This window comes from Ursus arctos, chromosome X, assembly GCF_023065955.2.
Source record: "Ursus arctos isolate Adak ecotype North America chromosome X, UrsArc2.0, whole genome shotgun sequence".
Classification (NCBI taxonomy): Eukaryota; Metazoa; Chordata; class Mammalia; order Carnivora; family Ursidae; genus Ursus; species Ursus arctos.
In genome coordinates, this window is record NC_079873.1 from 11,980,943 (window position 1) to 12,000,707 (window position 19,765).

Here is a 19,765-nt window from a genome sequence, read left to right on the forward strand (position 1 = left end):
CACAAGCAGGGGGAGTGAGAAAGGATGAAGCAGGCTCCCAGCAGAGCAGGGAGCCTGATGTGGGGCTCCATCCCAGGACCCTGGGATCACGCCCTGAGCTCAAGGCAGACGCTTAACGACTGAGCCACCCAGGCGCCCCTGGGTGGGTTTTTTGAAGGAGGATGAAGGAGAGGGTGAGGTGATGTCAGGCCATCTGGAGCTTTTGTGTACCTCTAGCCCTAGAGAGTCGGTCTGGAAGTGGGCAGGAGACAGTTCCTCTGGGCTAGGTGTCATCAGCCTCCAGGCAGCATGACCGCGGAGTGCAGGGCAGTCCCCAAAGGCGTGACCACAGCCCTGGCTGTCTGTGGAGCTAGACCAAGGATCAGTCCCCCAGACTTCTCTGGCACCATGCTAACATGCCTCAAATCCCCATAGAGCCCCTTATGCAGGGACAAGTGCGTGCCTACTTGTCTGTTCAACTCCCTTGGCAGTTGGGCATGCCTTCTGCTGTGTCTTATTACAACTTTCCCTTTGAAGGACAAACCAGCATATCCCGTCTTTTGAGTATATGTTGTACTTGTCATTCTCTTCCTGGGAATTACTAAGTCTCTTTTTCCATCTAGATTGTAAGCAAGAAAGGAGTCCCTTTCCACATCTTTGCCAACCTCCCTCTGTTACTGGGATTATTGAATAAACCCAAGGTTCTGGCCATTTCAACCCTAACTGTCCTCTCCAGCCTTGAGTCCTAAACACCCCTGCCTCCCCAAATGTCCTCCTAATCCCTGACATTACCCCTGTCTTATCTCTCTACCTTTCTTCTCCTGTTAAAATTGTCTGTCTCCTCTGACACATGATTTAGATGCTGCCCTCTCCTGAAACTTAGAGCCTCTGCCCTCTGTGTTCTCACTGAATTAAGTCAGAGCTGTCATCACATCTGGCTTTGATTAAGAAGTATTTGTTTAATTATGCTAAGTGCAATAAGCCAGACTCAGGGAGAATATTGTATGAGTCCACTTACATGAAGTATCCAGAGTAGGCAAATACCTAGAGACAGAAAGTAGAACAGAGGTTGCTGGGGGCTGGGGGGGTGGGGAGGAATGGGGAATTTTTGTTGAATGGGTATAGAATTTATGTTGGGGATGATGAAAAAGTTTGGGGTATAGATACTGGTGATGGTTACACAACATCATGAATGTATTTCATGCCGCCAAATTGTATGCTTGAAAAAGGTTAAAATGATAAATATTATGTGTATTTTACCATACTATAAAATGGTGACTAAAAAAAATGGAGGTTTACTTGTTTAATAGTTTTTTAATAGATTGCAAGTTTGTGGGGATGGGGAGAAAACATGATTTTTTCGTCTTCACCCAACCCAGTGCTTTGCATGAGATAAATTACTCATTATTGCTTCAATTCAGGGATGGAAGTCAATGGAAAGAAGCAACAGAATTCAGGCAAGGTTTCCCCATACCTCTTAGCAATTTTTAAAATTTCATGTTATTGTCAAATGGATTTTATGAGAGAACCGTGTGTAGTTGAAATTGTTTGATGTTATTATCTCAAAAGAAAAGAAAAAACATGAAATTAAAAATCGTCCCAAACTGCTATTTTCTTAGTGTTTGCATTTATAGCATGGGGAGCATTTTAGCAAACTCAGTTTTAATAATAATAATTTTCATTTCTACAACACTTACCAGCTCTTTCTGGGAGCTTTCTCAGCCCTTACACCATTTAAAGTCACAGAGTCAACCTCTTGTGCAGTGTTCCTGATAAAATGTTTCTCCTACTCCTGTGCTTCTGGATTCTTTCTTGCGTAAAATGAAGGGTGTACACTAAGCCTCACTCTTAAATATTTCAGTTGGTATAATCCTTTTACTCTGCTGATCTGCAATTATAAGTAATACATTTTCATGCTGCCCATAGTCTTACAAGTTAGAAAGAAGCATAAAGTTCTTGATGTGAGCTCTCCTCCAAGATCAGGGTTGAGAGATCAAGAGGGAAGTGAAATGTTTACATGAAGGGATAGGTAGGCACTGAGAAAGTATCAGGTTACTGGGCTTTTTGCTATGTTTTTAATTTTGGAAAATTGATACCTTTCATATTCTGTCCATAAATTATCACCGTAGGCTATTTCCTACAGGTGATTTTTATGGAGAAGAAACTATAAATTAATTTGGAGATATTTTCCTATGGAAAATAATCATGGATAAGTTTCTAAGATGTCTGTCATTTGCTTCAAAGTCTCAAAGAGAAGGGAAGTAGGATGGTGGGTATAAATAAAACATGCTTGGCCACCAGCAGATAATTATTGAAATAAAGTGTTAGGTACATAGGTGGTTTTATTATAGTGTTTCCACTGTTTGTTCAAATTTGAAGCTTGCCAAAATAAAAAATTAAGGGAAAAAAGGAAATAGATTCTGAAATGAGGTAGCCAACGGTCTATTATTCCTTAAGCCTGTTCAGTTAATTCAGTTAATGAAGGTATTTGAAAACGAGGGACTTTTATTTGGCTCAAGGCACTATCAAGATAGTATTCTGAAAGTTTATTAGCAATCTGTATTTGAAATCCTGAGTCAGATTTTGCGTATCTTAAATAAGGTACATATTGACATACCCCTCAAAATGTGTGTATGTACACACATAAAACTGAAGTGATTTTAACTTGGTTTGAGAATTTCTGGCATCTATTGGCAATGCAGGCATACTTTATGTGTCACTGGTCTGAAGACCCTGGGTAAGGACTTAGGCTTGAGGGTGAGGAGCGTCCATGGGATTCAGAACTTTCGACCAGTCCCCTTTAACGTGGTGATCGTGCATCTTTGCTCCCTGCATTCAGTGTGTTCATTGGCAAAGGGATGCACACAGCAGTGTGCGTGACACCAGGCTGAGAGGCTGGCTGCTTGCCACACTTCACTTTGCAATACTTGTCCAGATACATGGCTTGTTGCTGCTTATAAAGGGTTCGTCCTGGAGCCCTCATTTGTTCCTTTCCGGGCAGTAATAGGAAGTAACTGTGCTTCCTGCTTTCTACTGGACGCAGCTCAGGTATGATTTGTTTTTCTCTCCTTTTCCTTAGGTGTAGCCTTCTCTCTAGTTCACGTCTAGCGGGGTCAAGGGCAGCAGTACAAAGAAGAGCTCATTCACAGCCAATTAAAAGCAGTGAGGTACATGAAGAGAGGGAAGGGTGAAATGAGAACATTTGCCTCTTTGCTTAGCATTGCTAGGGATCATAATTTCTCTTTCTGTCACTTCGGGCCCCTGTCCTCCCTGCCACCATTGCCAGACAGTGGAGTGGCCTCCGACAGGCCGAAGGCAGACTGAGGAGTCACGGATGGTTTCTCCTGCCGTATGATGTGCATTTCAAGAGGCTCCAAGGGGGAGAAATGAATTGCACGCCTGGAAGGTGGAGGTCATGCCTTGTTCCGCTTTGCATCCCAGCGCCCAACGTGGTGCCTGGAACAAAGGAAATGACAGTGAATGTTGAAATGCAAACGTTTACTGGCAGAATTCCCATCCCTGTGAGACTAGCTTAGATTTGTCTTTGGGCACGGTCCTCCTTCGGATCGGGCAGAGCTTTGGGGCTCCTTCCGATCGTATAGGTAGGGTTATGAGGCCCTCCTCTTAAATGGCAAGCGTTTGAAAGTGTCTCAAAAGTATAAATAACGCCACAACTGGGTGGTGGTGGCATCTAGGAAAAGCCCTTCATACTGTGCAAGAACATGCTGGCAACACCTCACAGTTTGCGGTTCTTGAAACCGGGATCAACATCTCCATCACCAAGGGGGTGTGCCCAGGTCACCGAGCTGCCATCACAGGCCAGGCACTGTGTCCCTGAGAGATGCAGCTGTGACAGAGACAGACACGGTCCTTACCGCCGTGGGCTTGGTTGCCGGGGAGGTGGCGTCCTAAAGTACATTCTTGATCAGGTGTGCAGCTGCGGGGCACACTGGGAGGGCGCTAGGCTCACCTGGTGAGCGCATGGTCGGGGACGGGGGGCTTCTAGGAAGTGGTGCTGGAGTGGAACACCTGAGGAGAGGGGAGGAGTTCCCCAGGGACAGATGAAGGAGGAGTGCTCCAGGGAAGGAGCACATCTGCACAAGCCCTGAGGTGGGAGGGAGCTTCGGGAGTAGGAAGAACCGAAGTCTATGGGGCTGGTGTGCGGGCAGGAGTGGGAAGTGGACGTGACAGCGAGAGTCTGTCCTCCTGGAGTGACCAATGAGTTTCAGGAAGAGAAGTGGATTAACCACTGACTCGTTCCCCCCTCGGCCCCTCCCCACCTCACCCCTGTCATGTGTACTCATAGTCTGAACCTTGTTGTCCGGCTTAGAGGTTTCCACTTGATGGTCAGCCTCCGTTGTTTACAGCTTTGCCTCCTCTGTCCTCCTGCCTCTAGGTTATTAGGTTCCTGCAAGTTATTTGGGACCCAGTCAAGATTTCCAGCTAAACATGGTGGTGATGGGTAGCCTGAGGGTCATTCTTCAAGGCTCTCCATGCAAGTCACTGTGGAGAAGATTCCAGACCCCCAGGTTCGTGCCAGCGAGGCCCTGCAGCCTCTACACCTGCACGTACAGAAGCCGGAACCGAGCCTGTGAGTACACTGCTGCCTTAAAGAGAGGGAGAGGTGGGGGCACCTGGGGGGTGCAGTCGCTTCAGCGGTCGACTCTTGGTTTTGGCTCAGGTCGCGGTCTCAGGGTTGTGAGATCGAGCCCGGCATTGGGCTCCGCACTCAGCTTGGAGTCTGATTGAGATTCTTGCTCCCTCTCCTTCTGACCTTCCTCCCTGCCCCCCACCCCCATCCCCAGCCGGCTCATGCTCTCTGTCTCTCTCAAATAAATAAATCTTTAAAAAAAAGGGAGAGAGAGCAAGAGGCTTGGTGTGGTATGACAGTCACGTGTGTCCTGTGTTTATCCATATGGTGTCATTGGCATTCCAGAGTGGGATTATGTGCCTTCAGAACCGTGAGAATAACTACTTGTTTCTCTGTTTCTCTTCTAAAATAAATGTGGAAAGTTCTTTTTCCCCAAGTTTATTGATGTAGAATTGCCGCCCAACATTGTGTAGGTTGTATCAATCAGCAACGTGCTGATTTGATACACATATATATTGCAAAGTGATTTCCATAATAGGGTTTGGAAAGTCCTTTTCTTGACTAGTTTTAACCTGTTAAAATGATGTCATGCAGAAATAAGATAAGAGAGGTGTCCCAGTTTCAGATGCTTTGGAACCTGTTCTGTATTGTTCTTGTTAGCAATAGTCTTCCTACTGACGTTGACCCACAGACTGCGAATTATTTCTGTGAATCTTAACGTTCTGGAAGTTGCATGTTAATGTTTGTAAGCAGGTCACCAGCTTCACACTGTAATATTCTTTCTCAGGTCACAAATTGCAGGGTTCATTCTAGTTGACCCGCTTACCTAAATGCGTGTCTGCCGTAGACGCAGCGTATCAACGAGGCAGCAGATGGTCTTTCCTGAAAGCTCTTGCATCTCGTTCCGCTCCTGAAATACCAGTTCCCCGTCCCGGCCCTGTGGCGCAGGGCTTGTCCACCGAGGCAGTACTGACATGGGGGTGGGTCATTCCGTGTGGTTTGGGGTGCAGTGTGCTCTGTAGGGTGATGAGTGGCATCCCTGCCGAGGACCCACTAGACGACGCTTGTATCCCCACGCAGTCGTAACAACCAAAAACGCCAGCAGACGCTACCAGATGAGCTCTGGGGCACAAAACTGCCCCCGCTTAAGAGTCAGGGGGATGATAGGAGAGAATAATGTGTTTATTTGTGGAGAGATGAGTTTGAATTTGTGTGGAGGTAAAACGGCTAAGTATATTGTTAAAAGAGGAATTTTTCCTATTTTCCCTTATTTTAAAGGAATTGACACAGGGTTTTCACATGTTGGCTTCCTTCTGGGTCTCAGTTTCTCCACTTTTTCTCTTTGGGTTTGCTCTCTTTTGATTTCATATACATGTAATAAAAAAAAGAAGAAGGTAAGAAAGGAATGCTTTTAAGTTAGTAGTGCTAATCTGGCTAAATCCAAGGACTTGCACCTGCTGCTTAAATACATCTTTGTTATATAATTACTTTGTTTCCTCCGACAATGACTGTTCTCATTCAAATGAACTGGTTGGAGTCATAATAAATTTCTGGTTGCTGGGTGTGGCTTCCTACCAACAGACCCACATCCTACCAGGACTGGCTTATTCTCAACATTGGCATTTTGTGGTCTGAGGCTTAAAATGGAAAAAATTAGTCATGTTCATGTACTTACTGAAGTTTTACTTTTTTTAGCAGAGAGTTGGAAGTTAAAGGTCTAAAATCCAACTTACGAATGTCTTTAGGATAGTTTGCTTCCTCTAGTGCTAACTAAAACAAAAAGTGGTGGCTTGGGGAGATGCGGCCTTTCCGTGATTAATTTTTCACATCAGATGTTCTTCTTTTTAAGTTACTAAAAAAAAAAACAGGTAACAGTCATGAATTGATTTGGGTTTTGGTTGTTGCACCACCCCTCCCTTTTCCCTGGGGAGAAGAAAAGAGTCTCTGTTGCCCTGAGGCACAGAGCATGTCCTAGTCCTAAATCCCAGACCCTCCACTGATCAATAGTAAAAACAATACACATTGTGTCTGGCAACTTAATACTCCAGCTGAAGGCCCGTTGTATACTTGCGTGACAGAATGACCCAAGATCATTGAGGGTTAGAAAAGATAACATGGAAAGTCCTTAGAGCCTGCCACACAGTGAGGACTGTGTTGGCAGGTTACTTCTAGTACTAGGATTTTCATCATCACCGTCTGTATCACCATCATAGGCTCAGTGCCTCCCTCAGATGTTTGAACATTTTTAAGATTGGGTTAAGCAGAATGAGGAATAAAGGAAGGAGGTAGGATGTGGCAGATTCAGAAAGCAGCATTTCATCAGAGCCTGTGCTCTGTGCTTCACCTTCAGTTCCTGCTCCCCACCTCCCAGGGAATCGTTGGCTATCCACTCAGATTGCTGTTTGTTGTTATCTCAAGTAGCAGACACTGTTGACAATCCTAACTTGATTTGTAATATGAGAAAGTAAAGAAAAAAACCTGCACCTGTCACCGAAGATGAAAATAAAATCAAATTCACTTAGTATATCTTCTACTGAAATTTATTTTGTCACATAAAAAAATCCAGGGTTAGAGTAGATCAGGAAACAAAGCCGAACAGTCACCAATAAGGAAATCTAATTTAAAAATCTAATAAAAAATGGATCAGAGTCCTTACTTAACAGATACCTCACCAAAGAAGATATATAGATGGCAAGTAAGAGTATAAAAAGCTGCCCTACTATGTGTTCTGTGATCAGGGAAATGCAAATTAAAACAATAAGATTATCACCACACACCTATTACAGCGGCCAAGTTCCAGAACACTGACAACACCAAGTGATTATGAGGATGAGGAGCAATAGGAGCTTTTACTCATTGCTAGTGAAAATGCAAACTGGTACAGCCACTTTGGAAGATAACTTGGCAGTTTCTTTTAGAACAAGATATACCCTTGCCATACAATCCAGCGATCATATTCCTCGGTATTTACCCAGCATTGTTGAAAACTTATGTCTGCACAAAAACCTGCACAGGGATACTTATAGCAGCTTTATTCGTAATTGCCAAAACTTGGAAGCAGCCAAGATGTCCTTTAGTAGATGAATGGATACCTTAACTATGGCGTAGCCAGACAATGGAGTTTTGTTCCTCACTGAATAGAAATGAGCTATGAAGCCATGAAAAGGAATGTAGGAACCTTCAATGCACATTACTAAGTGAAAGAAGCCAATCGGAAAAGGCTGTATACTCTGTGATCCCAACTATATGACATTCTGCAAAAGGCAAAACTGTGGAGACAGTAAAAAGATCAATAGTTGCCACGTGTTAGAGTATAGGGAGGGATGAATAGGTGGAGCAGATGATTTTTAGCATAGTGAAAATACTCCATATATTATGTTGGGTACAGGTCAGTATACATTCGTCCAAATCTATGGAATATATGACACCAAGAGTGAACCACAGTGTAAACTGTGGACTTTCGGTGTTATCATGTGTCAGTGTAGGTTCATGAACTATAACAAATGTCCTGCTCTGGTTGGGGATGTTGATAATGGAGGATGCTGCATGTGTGGGGACAGGGGTAAGTGGGAAATCAATGTACCTAAAATAAATTAATGGATAAATAAAGTCTTAAAATTTAAACATGAGGGGTGCCTGGGTGGCTCAGTTGGTTAGGCGTCTACCTTCAGCCTGGGTCATGATCTCAGGGTCCTGGGATTGGGCCCCATGTCAGGCTCGCTGCTTAGTGGGGAGTCTACTTCTTCCTCTCCCTTTGCCCCTCCCCACTGCTCATGCACATGCTTTCTCCCTCTAATAAATAAATAAATCTTTTTTAAAAATTACACATGAGATCTTGGGCCATAACAAGATAAATTTAATAATGTTAATACTTAATTTAATTAAATATAAATATCATCTAGAATTGAAATGGTACATATTTCCTATTTGTTATTACTTCATTGATTCTTATTGTTCATGATGTCTACTTTTAGATGGAAGAGAAAAAAATTTTTAGGACAATATGGAATAGAATGGCACTGTATAAAATCTAGCCAGTAGTCCCATGTGTTTATTTTTATGTAAATATTGATTTATTAAAATGGTATGGCTACATGTTGCTAGCACTTACCATATTGAAATTTTCCATCATCAGAGAAAGTTCTATTTGACAAGACTGGTCTGTATTATAACTGAACTGTGTTAGAAATTTGTTCTGTTATTTCTCCAATTAATTTTGAAGGACAAAAATCCTCAAGAACATTAGTATTAAAAAGTTTGTTTTGCAGTGTCTTCACAAAGAACTCTGGAAATCCCTAAGTATATAGATTCAGGATGCGCCAGACAGTCTCTCATTAACATTCAAATAACCTTGAGAAACAATAGGCTGATTAAGAGCCCCCTAGAATTGTATTAATAACTTCAGAGGTGTCAGCCGTTATAAGGAGCTAACACGTAGCCCTGAACTGACCCCCAGGAACTGTAGGCTCTAGTCTCCTGTGTTGGTAACTGCATGTGTGTGCTGCGGCTGTCTGGGCTCAGCATCGAAGTGCCCCTTACAGCCCTCATGCTCTGAGAAGACAGTTTGTGATTCTGAGATCATCCTTAACAGTGTCATATGGGAGGGGGCTGTCACTGTGTATCCTGTCACTGTGCTCAGCCCTAGGCCTATTAGGGTGGGCTTCAGTTCCATGAGGAAATTGCACATCTCGAGGAAAAGGACAGTAACAGGGCAAGGCACGGGAGAAAAAGCCAGTGAGGGTGTAGAACAACAATGTCCAGTGGATAAAGAACGTGAGCCACCAATATGAGCCATACCGGCAATTCTATGATTTCCAACAACGACATTTAAAAAAGAACAAACAGTATGTCAATTACATCTCAAAACTGGGGGAGATTAATTCTAATATAGCAAATACATAGGTAAAATAAAGTAAATAGGTAAGATTATTTTTACCAATATATTTGTTGGGGAGGAAGAATATTTAACCTAGCATATCCAAAATATTCTCACTTTAACATGAGATGAATATAAGAATTATAAATAAAATATTTTACATTCCTTGTTTTGTACTAAGTCTTTAGGTCTCTAGGTGTTATACACTCATAGCACATCTCAATTTAAACAGTCACACAGGGTGAGTGGTTACTTTATAGGCAGTGCAGGTACAGAGAATAGATGCCAAGGAGTAACAGCTGATGTAGGGATGCTTAATGTAGGGTGGGGTTGTCTGGGAAGGGGCTGCAAGTGATCTTGAGAGCCTATAGGATTTTAAGAAATGGGAGAGAAATGCGTAGATGTGATCATGTGAACTATTGGAGAGAAAGAATTTCCTCTACCCTTCAAGATCCTTCTAGCCGGACTAAGAATCAAATTGACATGAGACAGATTAACAGGAGAAAATCAAATTTAATAGTGTATGTAAGAGGAATTCACATGGAAATGGAAATTCCAAGGACAGTGAGGCAACCTGAAGCTTAACGAACTATGGAGAAGGGTGGGAGTCCATGGATACAAAGGGAAGGAAGACCATTATCAGGAAGGTGAGAGGAGATGTTTGGAAAACAGAGGTTACCCTCTTTTTTTTTTTTTTTAAAGATTTTATTTATTTATTTGACAGAGACAGCCAGCGAGAGAGGGAACACAAGCAGGGGGAGTGGGAGAGGAAGAAGCAGGCTCTTAGTGGAGGAGCCTGATGTGGGGCTCAAACCCAGAACGCTGGGATCACGCCCTGAGCCGAAGGCAGTTGCTTAACCACTGCGCTACCCAGGCGCCCCCAGAGGTTACCCTCTTGAGCCAACCAGGCGCCCCTCTATTTTTAAGTTTTTGAGGAACCTGCATACTGTCCTCCACAGTGGCTGCACCAGCGTGCATTCCCACCAACACTGCACAAGGTTCCTTTTTCTCCACATCCTCGCCAACACTTGTTTCCCGTGGTTTTGATTTTAGCCATTCTGACAGATGTAAGGTGATATATCACTGTGGTGTTGATTTGCATTTCCCTGATGATGAGTGACATCGAACATCTTTACATGTGTCTGTTGACCATCTGGGTGTCTTCTTTGGAGAAATGTCTGTTCATATCTTCTGCCTATTTTTTTTTTTTTAAAGATTTTATTTATTTATTTGACAGAGATAGAGACAGCCAGCGAGAGAGGGAACACAAGCAGGGGGAGTGGGAGAGGAAGAAGCAGACTCATAGCAGAGGAGCCTGATGTGGGGCTCGATCCCGTAACGCCGGGATCAGGCCCTGAGCCGAAGGCAGGCGCTTAACCGCTGTGCCACCCAGGCGCCCCTCTTCTGCCTATTTTTTAATTGGATTTTTGGGGGGTTAGGTGTTGAGTTGTATAAGTTCATTATATATTTTGGATACTAACACTTTATCATATATGTCATTTGCAAATATCTTCTCCCATTCCGTAGGTAGGTTGCCTTTTAGTTTTGTAATCATTTCCTTGGCTGTTCAGAAACTTTTAATTTTGATGTAGTCCCAATAGTTTATTTTTGCTTTCATTTCCCTTGCCTCAGGAGACCCATCTAGAAAAATGTTGCTTCAGCTGATGTCAGAGAAATTAGTCTGTGCTCTCTTCTAGGATTTTTATGGTCTCACATTTAGGTCCTTAATCCATTTTGAGTTTATTTTTATGTATAGTGTAAGAAAGTGGTCCAGTTTCATTCTTTTGCATGTGGCTGTTCAGTTTTCCCAACACCATTTGTTGAAGAGACTCTTTTCCCTATTGCATATTCTTTCCAGCTTTGTCGAAGATTAATTGACCATATAATTGTGGATTTATTTCTGGGTTTTCTATTCTGTTCATTGACCTCTGTGTCTGTTTTTGTGCCAGTACCATTCTGTTTTGATTACTTGAGCTTTGTGGTGTCTCTTGAAATCTGGGATTGTGATACTTCCAGCTTTGTTCTTTTTCAAGATTGCTTTGGCTATTTGGGGCCTTTTGTGGTTCCATGCTAGTTTTAGGATTATTTGTTTTAATTCTGTGAAAAACATTGGTATTTTGATAGGGATCACATTAAATGTGTAGATTGCTTTGGGTAGTATAGACATGTTAAGAATATTTGTTTTTCTTGTTAGAGCTTTTCATAAGGAATTTCTAGACTGAACTTTTAACAGCCTCAATGCCAGAAACCAAGCCAAAACTTGCACCAGATACCTGCCAGACTTTGTCTGTAATACCTATAGATTTGGGTGGATTCTTCTCTTCTTGAGGTTCTCCAAATATCCTGAGGTTCCCATACCTGCTAGGAAGTAACCTAATTTATCACCTGGTATGGCTACTGGGAACCCTGTAAGCATGCTAATAGGCTGATATTTCCAGGAGATTTCATTAGTTCCATAAAGTCATACTTAGTTCCTTAAAGCTGTCTGGTCATATCTGAATATATCCAGGTCTCAGATATGACATTCCTGTCAAAGCCTTGGTAATATAACCATGCTTCCAGTTGTGCCCTAGTACAAGGAGAACAGATTTTTATTGAACTTATGCAAATAAATATACTGCCATAAAAATATAAGAATACTCACTGAGTTTCTGAATTCTAGAGGGTTCAGGTAGGGAGAAAAGATAAATGTTTCAATACTGCTTATAACGGTATAATTTATCAAATTATTATAGATCAGTAGCTTAAGAGAAAAGATTTCCTTACTCTTGAAAAACAAAGCATTTTTAAAAGTTGGAAATGTTTTAGGGGTGCCTGGGTGGCACAGCGGTTAAGCGTCTGCCTTTGGCTCAGGGCGTGATCCCGGTGTTGTGGGATCGAGCCCCACATCAGGCTCCTCCGCTAGGAGCCTGCTTCTTCCTCTCCCACTCCCCCTGCTTGTGTTCCCTTTCTCGCTGGCTGTCTCTATCTCTGTCAAATAAATAAATAAAATCTTTTAAAAAAAAAAGTTGGAAATGTTTTAAACAAAAGTCACAAAAATTATAATCATCATCCTCAGTTCATTAGTCCCATGTTTTTGTTTTGCTTGAATCCCGTTTTTCCACTAGTTTTAGACATTCTTACCTAGTTCAATTTTATGATCTTGAGGTTATCAGAAACTTGTCCTCAAGAGTTTTTCCTGTGAGTTTCACTGAAGATGAAATACATTGCAATGGCATCAGTGTAAAACAGTGACTGTAAATGACAGTAGTTAAAAATGGCCATGGTTATGGGGCGCCTGGGTGGCTCAGCTGGTTAAGCATCTGCCTTCGGCTCAGGTCATGATCTTGGGGTCCTGGGATTGAGTCCCGCATCGGGCTCTCTGCTCAGCGGGGAGCCTGCTTCCCCCTCTCCCTCTTCCTGCCACCCTGTCTACTTATGCTCTCACTGTCAAATAAATAAATAAAATCTTAAAAAATGGCCATGGTTAAAGATTTGATTAGAGTTCATTATGATGCAAGTGGCAAGGAAATGTGATTTTTTCTCTGACACACAACACTTTAAGATAATAACATACCAGGACATCAGATTTCTAGGGGTTTTATGCAGTTTTTAGAACCCTTATTTTAATTATATATCTACACATATATAATCTAGCAGGGTTTAATATCATTTTTGACAATACTTCTCATTTAATTTAATATACCAAATAAACCTAATTAGTTTAATTTCTTTTTTAAAATATTTTATTTATCTGACAGAGAGAGCATAAGCAGGGGGAGCAGCAGCAGCAGAAGAAGGAGAAACAGGCTATCTGCTGAGCAGGGAGCCTGACGTGGGGCTCGATCCCAGGAACCTGGGATTATGACCTGAGCCAAAGGCAGACACTTAACTGACTGAGCCACCCAGGCGCCTTGTAAATAGTTTAATCTCTCACAAAATCTTTGAAATGTTCCAGGAGCTCTCTGGAACATCTCAGTTAGATTGTAGTCAAAAGATTTCATTTTAGAATTTGATTTTGGGAAGTATGTCAAAAAATATCAAAAGATTTGAACATTTTATTAAATAGGATCTCTGATCATTATGAAACAGTATTTAATTATCCATATAACCAACTTGACAATAAAATATCAAAGGCAAATACAGAAGATTCCATAGCTGTAATCAAATTTAGCTTGTTTTAAATATCAAGATTCAGAGGTTTTTTTTTTTTTTAACTATATCAAAGATCTGATAAAATCTGGAAATTATTTTGGCAAACCACAGAATCCTTTTCTAGGCAGGTAACTTTAAAGATAAAAACATTTACAATGTCTTATTAAGAGTAGATCGATAGTTTAAGAAAACTTTCGGTTTTTTAACAAAGGGAAAACAAGAATTTTAACTTTGCATTAGTGTATTTTTGACATTAAAACCCATCTACTGGGGCGCCTGGGTGGCTCAGTCGTTAAGCGTCTGCCTTTGGCTCAGGGCGTGATCCCAGAGTCCTGGGCTCGAGCCCCACGTTGGGCTCGAGCCCCGCCTTGGGCTCCCTGCCCCACTGGGAGCCTGCTTCTTCCTCTCCCACTCCCCCTGTTTGTGTTCCCTCTCTCGCTGGCTGTCTCTCTGTGTCAAATAAATAAAAATTACTTAAAAAAAAAAAAAAAACCCATCTACTTTCTTAAATTTATTCTAATCTTAGCTAGTACTGACCACACACAAAATTGACTTCTAAAGATTCCCTTTTCATAAACCTTTCTGCAACTTTCCTGTTTATATTCAGTTTGCCCTAAGTTTTCCTCCCTTAAATAATCAGTCTCACCTTAGGAAAAAATTACTTTCTTTTCCCTCAACAAAAATATATTCCCATTCCTATTTTTTTCCCCAAAGCACAGATCTTACTTTTCTTGCATACAGAGTTGTTTTTCTTATTATTTCTAGTAGTCCTAACTACATTTATTAGAATTCATAACTCTTAGGAACCTTAGCTTTTGGTGAAAACCAAGTACTAAGCAACTATAACCTTTTGTTATACCAGTATTCTTTAGATTAGTAAATTTATGAGTACATTTCATAATTTCTAGGAACATGCATTTTTTCATACTACGATTGATGAGGTTGGGGAATATAGGTGAAGTTCAGTGAGGTGGAGTCCGGAGCCAACGACTGATAAAGAATTCTTGAGGCGTCTTTGGTGCAAAATGGTGGTTTATTAAAGCACAGGGACAGGACCCGTGGGCAGAAAGAGCTGCTGCCCTGGGTTGTGAGGGGTGGCTGTTATATACCATGGGGTTGGGGGAGGTAAGGAAAAAGGGATGTTGAGGAAATACTTTCATATGTTACACAAGATACCGGAGGCCTTGCCATTGTCAAGTTAAGATTGTTTTTCCCTCTAGCAAGGCATTAACATTAAGATGGTTGGGAACTTCCTGGAGGCTGCAGATTATAAAGACATTTAATTGTATCTACATTCCCTTCCGGAAGCTAGGTTATTGATAGAAATGCTTTGGTTCTTGTAAACTGCTAAGGCATTTGTAAACTGAGGGAGACTTAAGACTTGCAGGATTGTGGTATCTATAGGTTAACTATTTCTTTGTCCTTTAGGGCAGCCAGGAGTGCCTGAGGAATGTCACATACATCCCATTGGGGGGGGGGCAGTTTGCGGGGTGTCAGTTTCTGCTTTGTCCTCAGCTTGCCTTCTGTTCCCTCATCACAATTTCTTAAATTGCATGGCAAGTTTATGAATAGAACCATATTTATTTTTAGTTTCTCTGCAATAAGACAAAAGTAGACAGACCTATGTTTATTACTTAATATTTCATTATTTTATCTTATTTAAAAATAATGCAGATATTCAACAAATTCTACTTATCATCTGACTCAGAAAAATTCCAAAATTTCAAGTTACCAAACATTTTGGAAGCCACCCAAAAGTTTACCTATAAACTTTTAGTCTTATTTATATATCTATTTAATCTGCTTGTTCTTAACAATTATGTTCAGATTACCTACAAAACTTCATGAAGCATTAGAGAAAGTTAACCATTATTCTAATATTTTTGACAAATTTGCAACAGAGACAACAAGAACCGATTTAACCTTTGTTAAACTCAGATAAAAGTCTGACATTTAATGCATAACTCTAAAGACAATTTTATTTCAATTAAACCAACAACCTTAAATTAGCTTTAGTTTTCAGATCACATAAACTTGAAAAAAGATTTGGGTTTCTATCTTTCAGAGTTTTGGAATGCTCAATTCTTACAGACACTTGCCTTCAAACCAACTAAATAGAGCTCTTTTGCAAGTTAATTTTAGCAATACCATCCAGAGGTAGAGAAAATATCCAGCATTATAACATAGACACTCATACACAGACAAGATGCAAACAGTCTTCTAGCTTTTGTCTTACTAATATCTGTAGAAAGGACATTAAAGGCCCAATTTCCAAATACCTTTCCCTACCTTTTTCGTTTTGGGGAAAAACTTTTCTCTAAGGTTCCACCTAATTGTTTGTATTTCAAAGAATGGCTGTCAGGTCCTAAAGAAGATAGGTAGGAAATTTACATCACAAAGGCAGAGAAAGTATCCGCGTTTTCTCCAAAATGGAGATTTGATGCCTATCTGTCTATTATGAGAGGTGCTGGAGTCAGGGCACGAAAGCCATTCTAGGAGTTTGTGTTTTTTTAAAACCTCTTTTTCTCTTTTGTTTCTTCAGTCTCAGGCAATTGTGGACTGTATTTACATCTTAAAGACATAAGATTTATAATTTCAGGGGGCAGGAAGAATGCAAAAAATTTTTGTTTTATTCCCAGAGCTTCGGGGCAATTGTGATTTAAAATTTACCTTTCTGGGGGCGCCTGGGTGGCGCAGTCCTTAAGCGTCTGCCTTCAGCTCAGGGCGTGATCCCAGCGTTCTGGGATCAAGCCCCATATCAGGCTCCTCCGCTAGGAGCCTGCTTCTTCCTCTCCCACTCCCCCTGCTTGTGTTCCCTCTCTCGTTGGCTGTCTCTCTCTGTCAAATTAATAAATAAAATCTTTAAAAATAAATAAATACATACATACATACATAAATAAAATAAAATTTACCTTTCTGGGGCACCCAGATGGCTCAGTCAGTTAAGCGTCTGCCTTTGGCTCAGGTCATGATCCCGGGGTCCTGGGACTGAGCCCCACATCAGGCTCCCTGCTCAGTGGGGAGTCTGCTTCTCCCTCTCCCTCTGCCTGCCACTCTGCCTGCTTGTGCTCTCTATCTCCATCAAATAAATGAAATCTTTGTAAAAAATAAAATTTACTTTTCTTTTAAAGTACAGGTCGATTGTTTTAATATCGTGATCTTTCATAATATCCACAAACATTTTGAGAGGCATTGGTGAGGTTTGGGAATTGGTAAAGATGGGTGGGCTTTGACTGGCTTCTGGAATTGCATTTCTGGGTCTGTAGTGATTTGTAAGACAAAGAGTTGTTTTTAATTCCTCAAAGAACCAGATTATAGTCGGAATATCAAAGGACTGACCTGTCTTTTTAACTAAATTTGCTTCTTTCTATTAGGGAGCTTTTTGACTAAAATGGGAATCAAAAGATTTTTTATCTTTGTAAAGTCGGTATAAAGCATTTTAACATTTTAACCTTTCACATTTTAACATTTAACAAAGCATTTTAACCCTTCTTTCTGGGTTCATAATTCAGCATGGTCTTCTATTAATCCCTAAATAATGGCCTTTTGCAGATCATTTGTAAGAGGGCCTAGGAGAAATTTTTAGTCCTGTTTCCTGTGAAGAGGGTTGGTGAATAGTCATTCTTTTTAATCTCTAAATTTAGTAGGATCTTTTCAAAGTAGAGGTAAAAGGGCCTTATAATTTAAAACATCTTGCTGCTGTCTAGGAGACATGAATTCTTTTGTAGTAGGCGGTCTAGGGTACACCCACAGAGGAGGTTGCATTGGTTATCAATCCTTGGAAGGTAGGAAGCAAAGCAAGCCTTATTGCCAGTCTCAGGTGCTTTTGTTAAATTCGTTTCCTGGCTTTCAGCATTTACATGAAGACCTGTATACTTTGAACCTAGAGATTCGGCCTGAGTGCTCCCTAGAAATCTTACATGGAAAGGAAATTCTTAAGTCTAACTTCTGTGATTTTATCTTGTCGAGAGAGTCCCTAAGATTAGCCATTATACTAGTAAGACAAGTGAGAGCTCTGTATAAAGAAAATTTTTTTCTTTTCTTTTTTTTTTTTTTAAGATTTTATTTATTTATTTGACAGAGACAGCCAGCCAGAGAGAGAAAGAACACAAGCAGGGGGAGTGGGAGAGGATGAAGCAGGCTCCCAGCGGAGGAGCCTGATGTGGGACATGTGAGGCTCGATCCCAGAACGCTGGGATCACACCCTGAGCCGAAGGCAGACCCCTAACGACTGCGCCACCCAGGCGCCCCAGAAAATTTTTCTTTTAAATATAGCCAATTTAAAGGTTCCATTATCTGGCCATTGATAAGTAGGATCTATTAATAGCAACTCAAACCAGTAAGCCTTAATGGCTTAACTGAAGATGTATGCAGGATGGATCCAAAAAGGGCATAGGTGACCTGTCCCTATGATCCAGAAGTATACCCCCAAATTAGTCTAGGAAAGCAAAGACCTGGGGCGCCTAGGTGGCTCAGTCAGTTAAGTGCCTGACTCCTGATTTTGGCGCAGGTCATGATCTCAGGGTCGTGAGACTGAACCTGTGTTGGGCTCTGCGCTCGGTATAGAATCTGCTTGTCTCTCTCCTTCTGCTCCTTCTCTCACTCTCTCTCTCCTCTAAAATAAATAAAATCTTAAAAGAAAAAAAAATAAAAAAAGAAAGTAAAGACCTTTGTTGCACAGGCAGTAAAAATGGTGTGGTGAAAACGGTGTCTCCAGTCTCCCACAAAATTGTGAGGTGCCTCCAGTCACATACCCACTAGTCTGTGACACCGGGTAGATGATACTGGAATGGGACTTGCCAGCACTAACAAGCAACAAGGATTGAGATGACAAAGGTTCCTATGCGCTGGAACCTCTCATATCAAACACCCCAGAGAGCTGACACAGCTGGACAGAGAGAGAGAGTGACCGAGTTTGATCTCCAGTCTGTTTAACTGGCTACCAAGGTGCACCCTTTGGATGGTGGATGATGAGGTTGGGAATATAGGTGAGGTTCAGTGGGGTGGAGTCCGGAGCCAACAACCAAGAAAGAATTCTTGAGGCGTCTTTGGTGCAAAATTGGTGGTTTAATAAAGAATGGGGACAGGACCAATGGGCATAAAGAGCTGCTGCCCCGGGGTTGTGAGAGGTGGCTGTTATATACCATGGGGTTGGGGGAGGTGAGGAAAAAGGGAGGTTGAGATAATACTTGCATATGTTAAAGAAGATTCACAGGATACCGGAGGCCTTGCCATTGTCAAGTTAAGGTTGTTTTTCCCTCTTGCAAGGTATTAACATTACGATGGTTGGGAACTTCCTGGAGGCTGCAGATTATAAGGACATTTAATTGTATCTACATTCCCTTCCGGAAGCTGGGTTATTGATAGAAATGCTTCGGTTCTTGTAAACTGCTAAAGACATTTGTAAACTGAGGGAGACTTAAGTCTTGCAGGATTGTGGTATCTATAGGTTAACTATTTCTTTGTCCTTTAGGGCAGCCAGGAGTGCCTGAGGAATGTCACATACATCTCATGGTGGGGGGGGGGGGGGTTGTGGGGTGTCAGTTACTGCTTTGTCCTCAGCTTGCCTTCTGTTCCCTCATCATTTCCCCCCTGAACAATTTTGACCCTTAAATCTTTAAGGTTGTTGAAGGTGGAAGGTCTCATCTTCTGTAACGTCTTCCGGCTGAATAGGGGCGTAGGGATGTCCCTACCTATGGGTCAGTATTGTTCAGTTGGGAATGTATAGCGGAGTTATGAAAGGGGAGGCAGCTGAATCCAGGCAGCTGAATCTCCTTGAGTAGAAGGGATTATCTGTTAGCTGGAAGTTATGGCAGTGAAGGAGTCTTGACACTAGTAAGGGACACACGGAAATAACAAAACAAGGTTAATACTGTAATGAGAAAGAGAAAAAGAGTAAAAGACCTTTGATAGTTGACCTTTGATAATTTTCTTCCAGTCCAGGAGTTTAAAGCAATCACTAAAGGAAAGCAGTCATTTAAAGCACCAATTCGAGTATTGATTTGTCAGGTAGAAACCCAGAAGTATCTTGGTGGTAATCTGGACTGTATACACAGCATTGCTTTTATGCTAGCACAGGTTTCACCTTATGTAGCAGTTAAAAACATCTAATATCATTCTGTTTCTTAAAGCTCCTTTACTTATTTGTATTACCCTAGCATTTAATAGAGAAATGCTATTTTGAG

General features: G+C 41.5%; 1 protein-coding gene across 3 annotated transcripts in view; it reads left to right on the plus strand.

The window, feature by feature from the left end:
• Positions 1-19,765, plus strand: part of LOC113240700 (carbonic anhydrase 5B, mitochondrial) — a 93,480-nt gene that overhangs the window by 43,255 nt on the left and 30,460 nt on the right. For 2 of the 3 annotated variants that reach the window (XM_048213859.2, XM_048213857.1), the window contains one exon: positions 4,376-4,570. In XM_048213859.2, coding sequence (XP_048069816.1) covers positions 4,429-4,570 — 142 coding nt within the window. In that variant the 5' untranslated portion in view covers positions 4,376-4,428. Of the gene's footprint in view, positions 1-2,882; positions 3,028-4,375; positions 4,571-19,765 lie in introns of those variants that run through there. The other variant, XM_048213858.2, reaches the window with a different exon arrangement.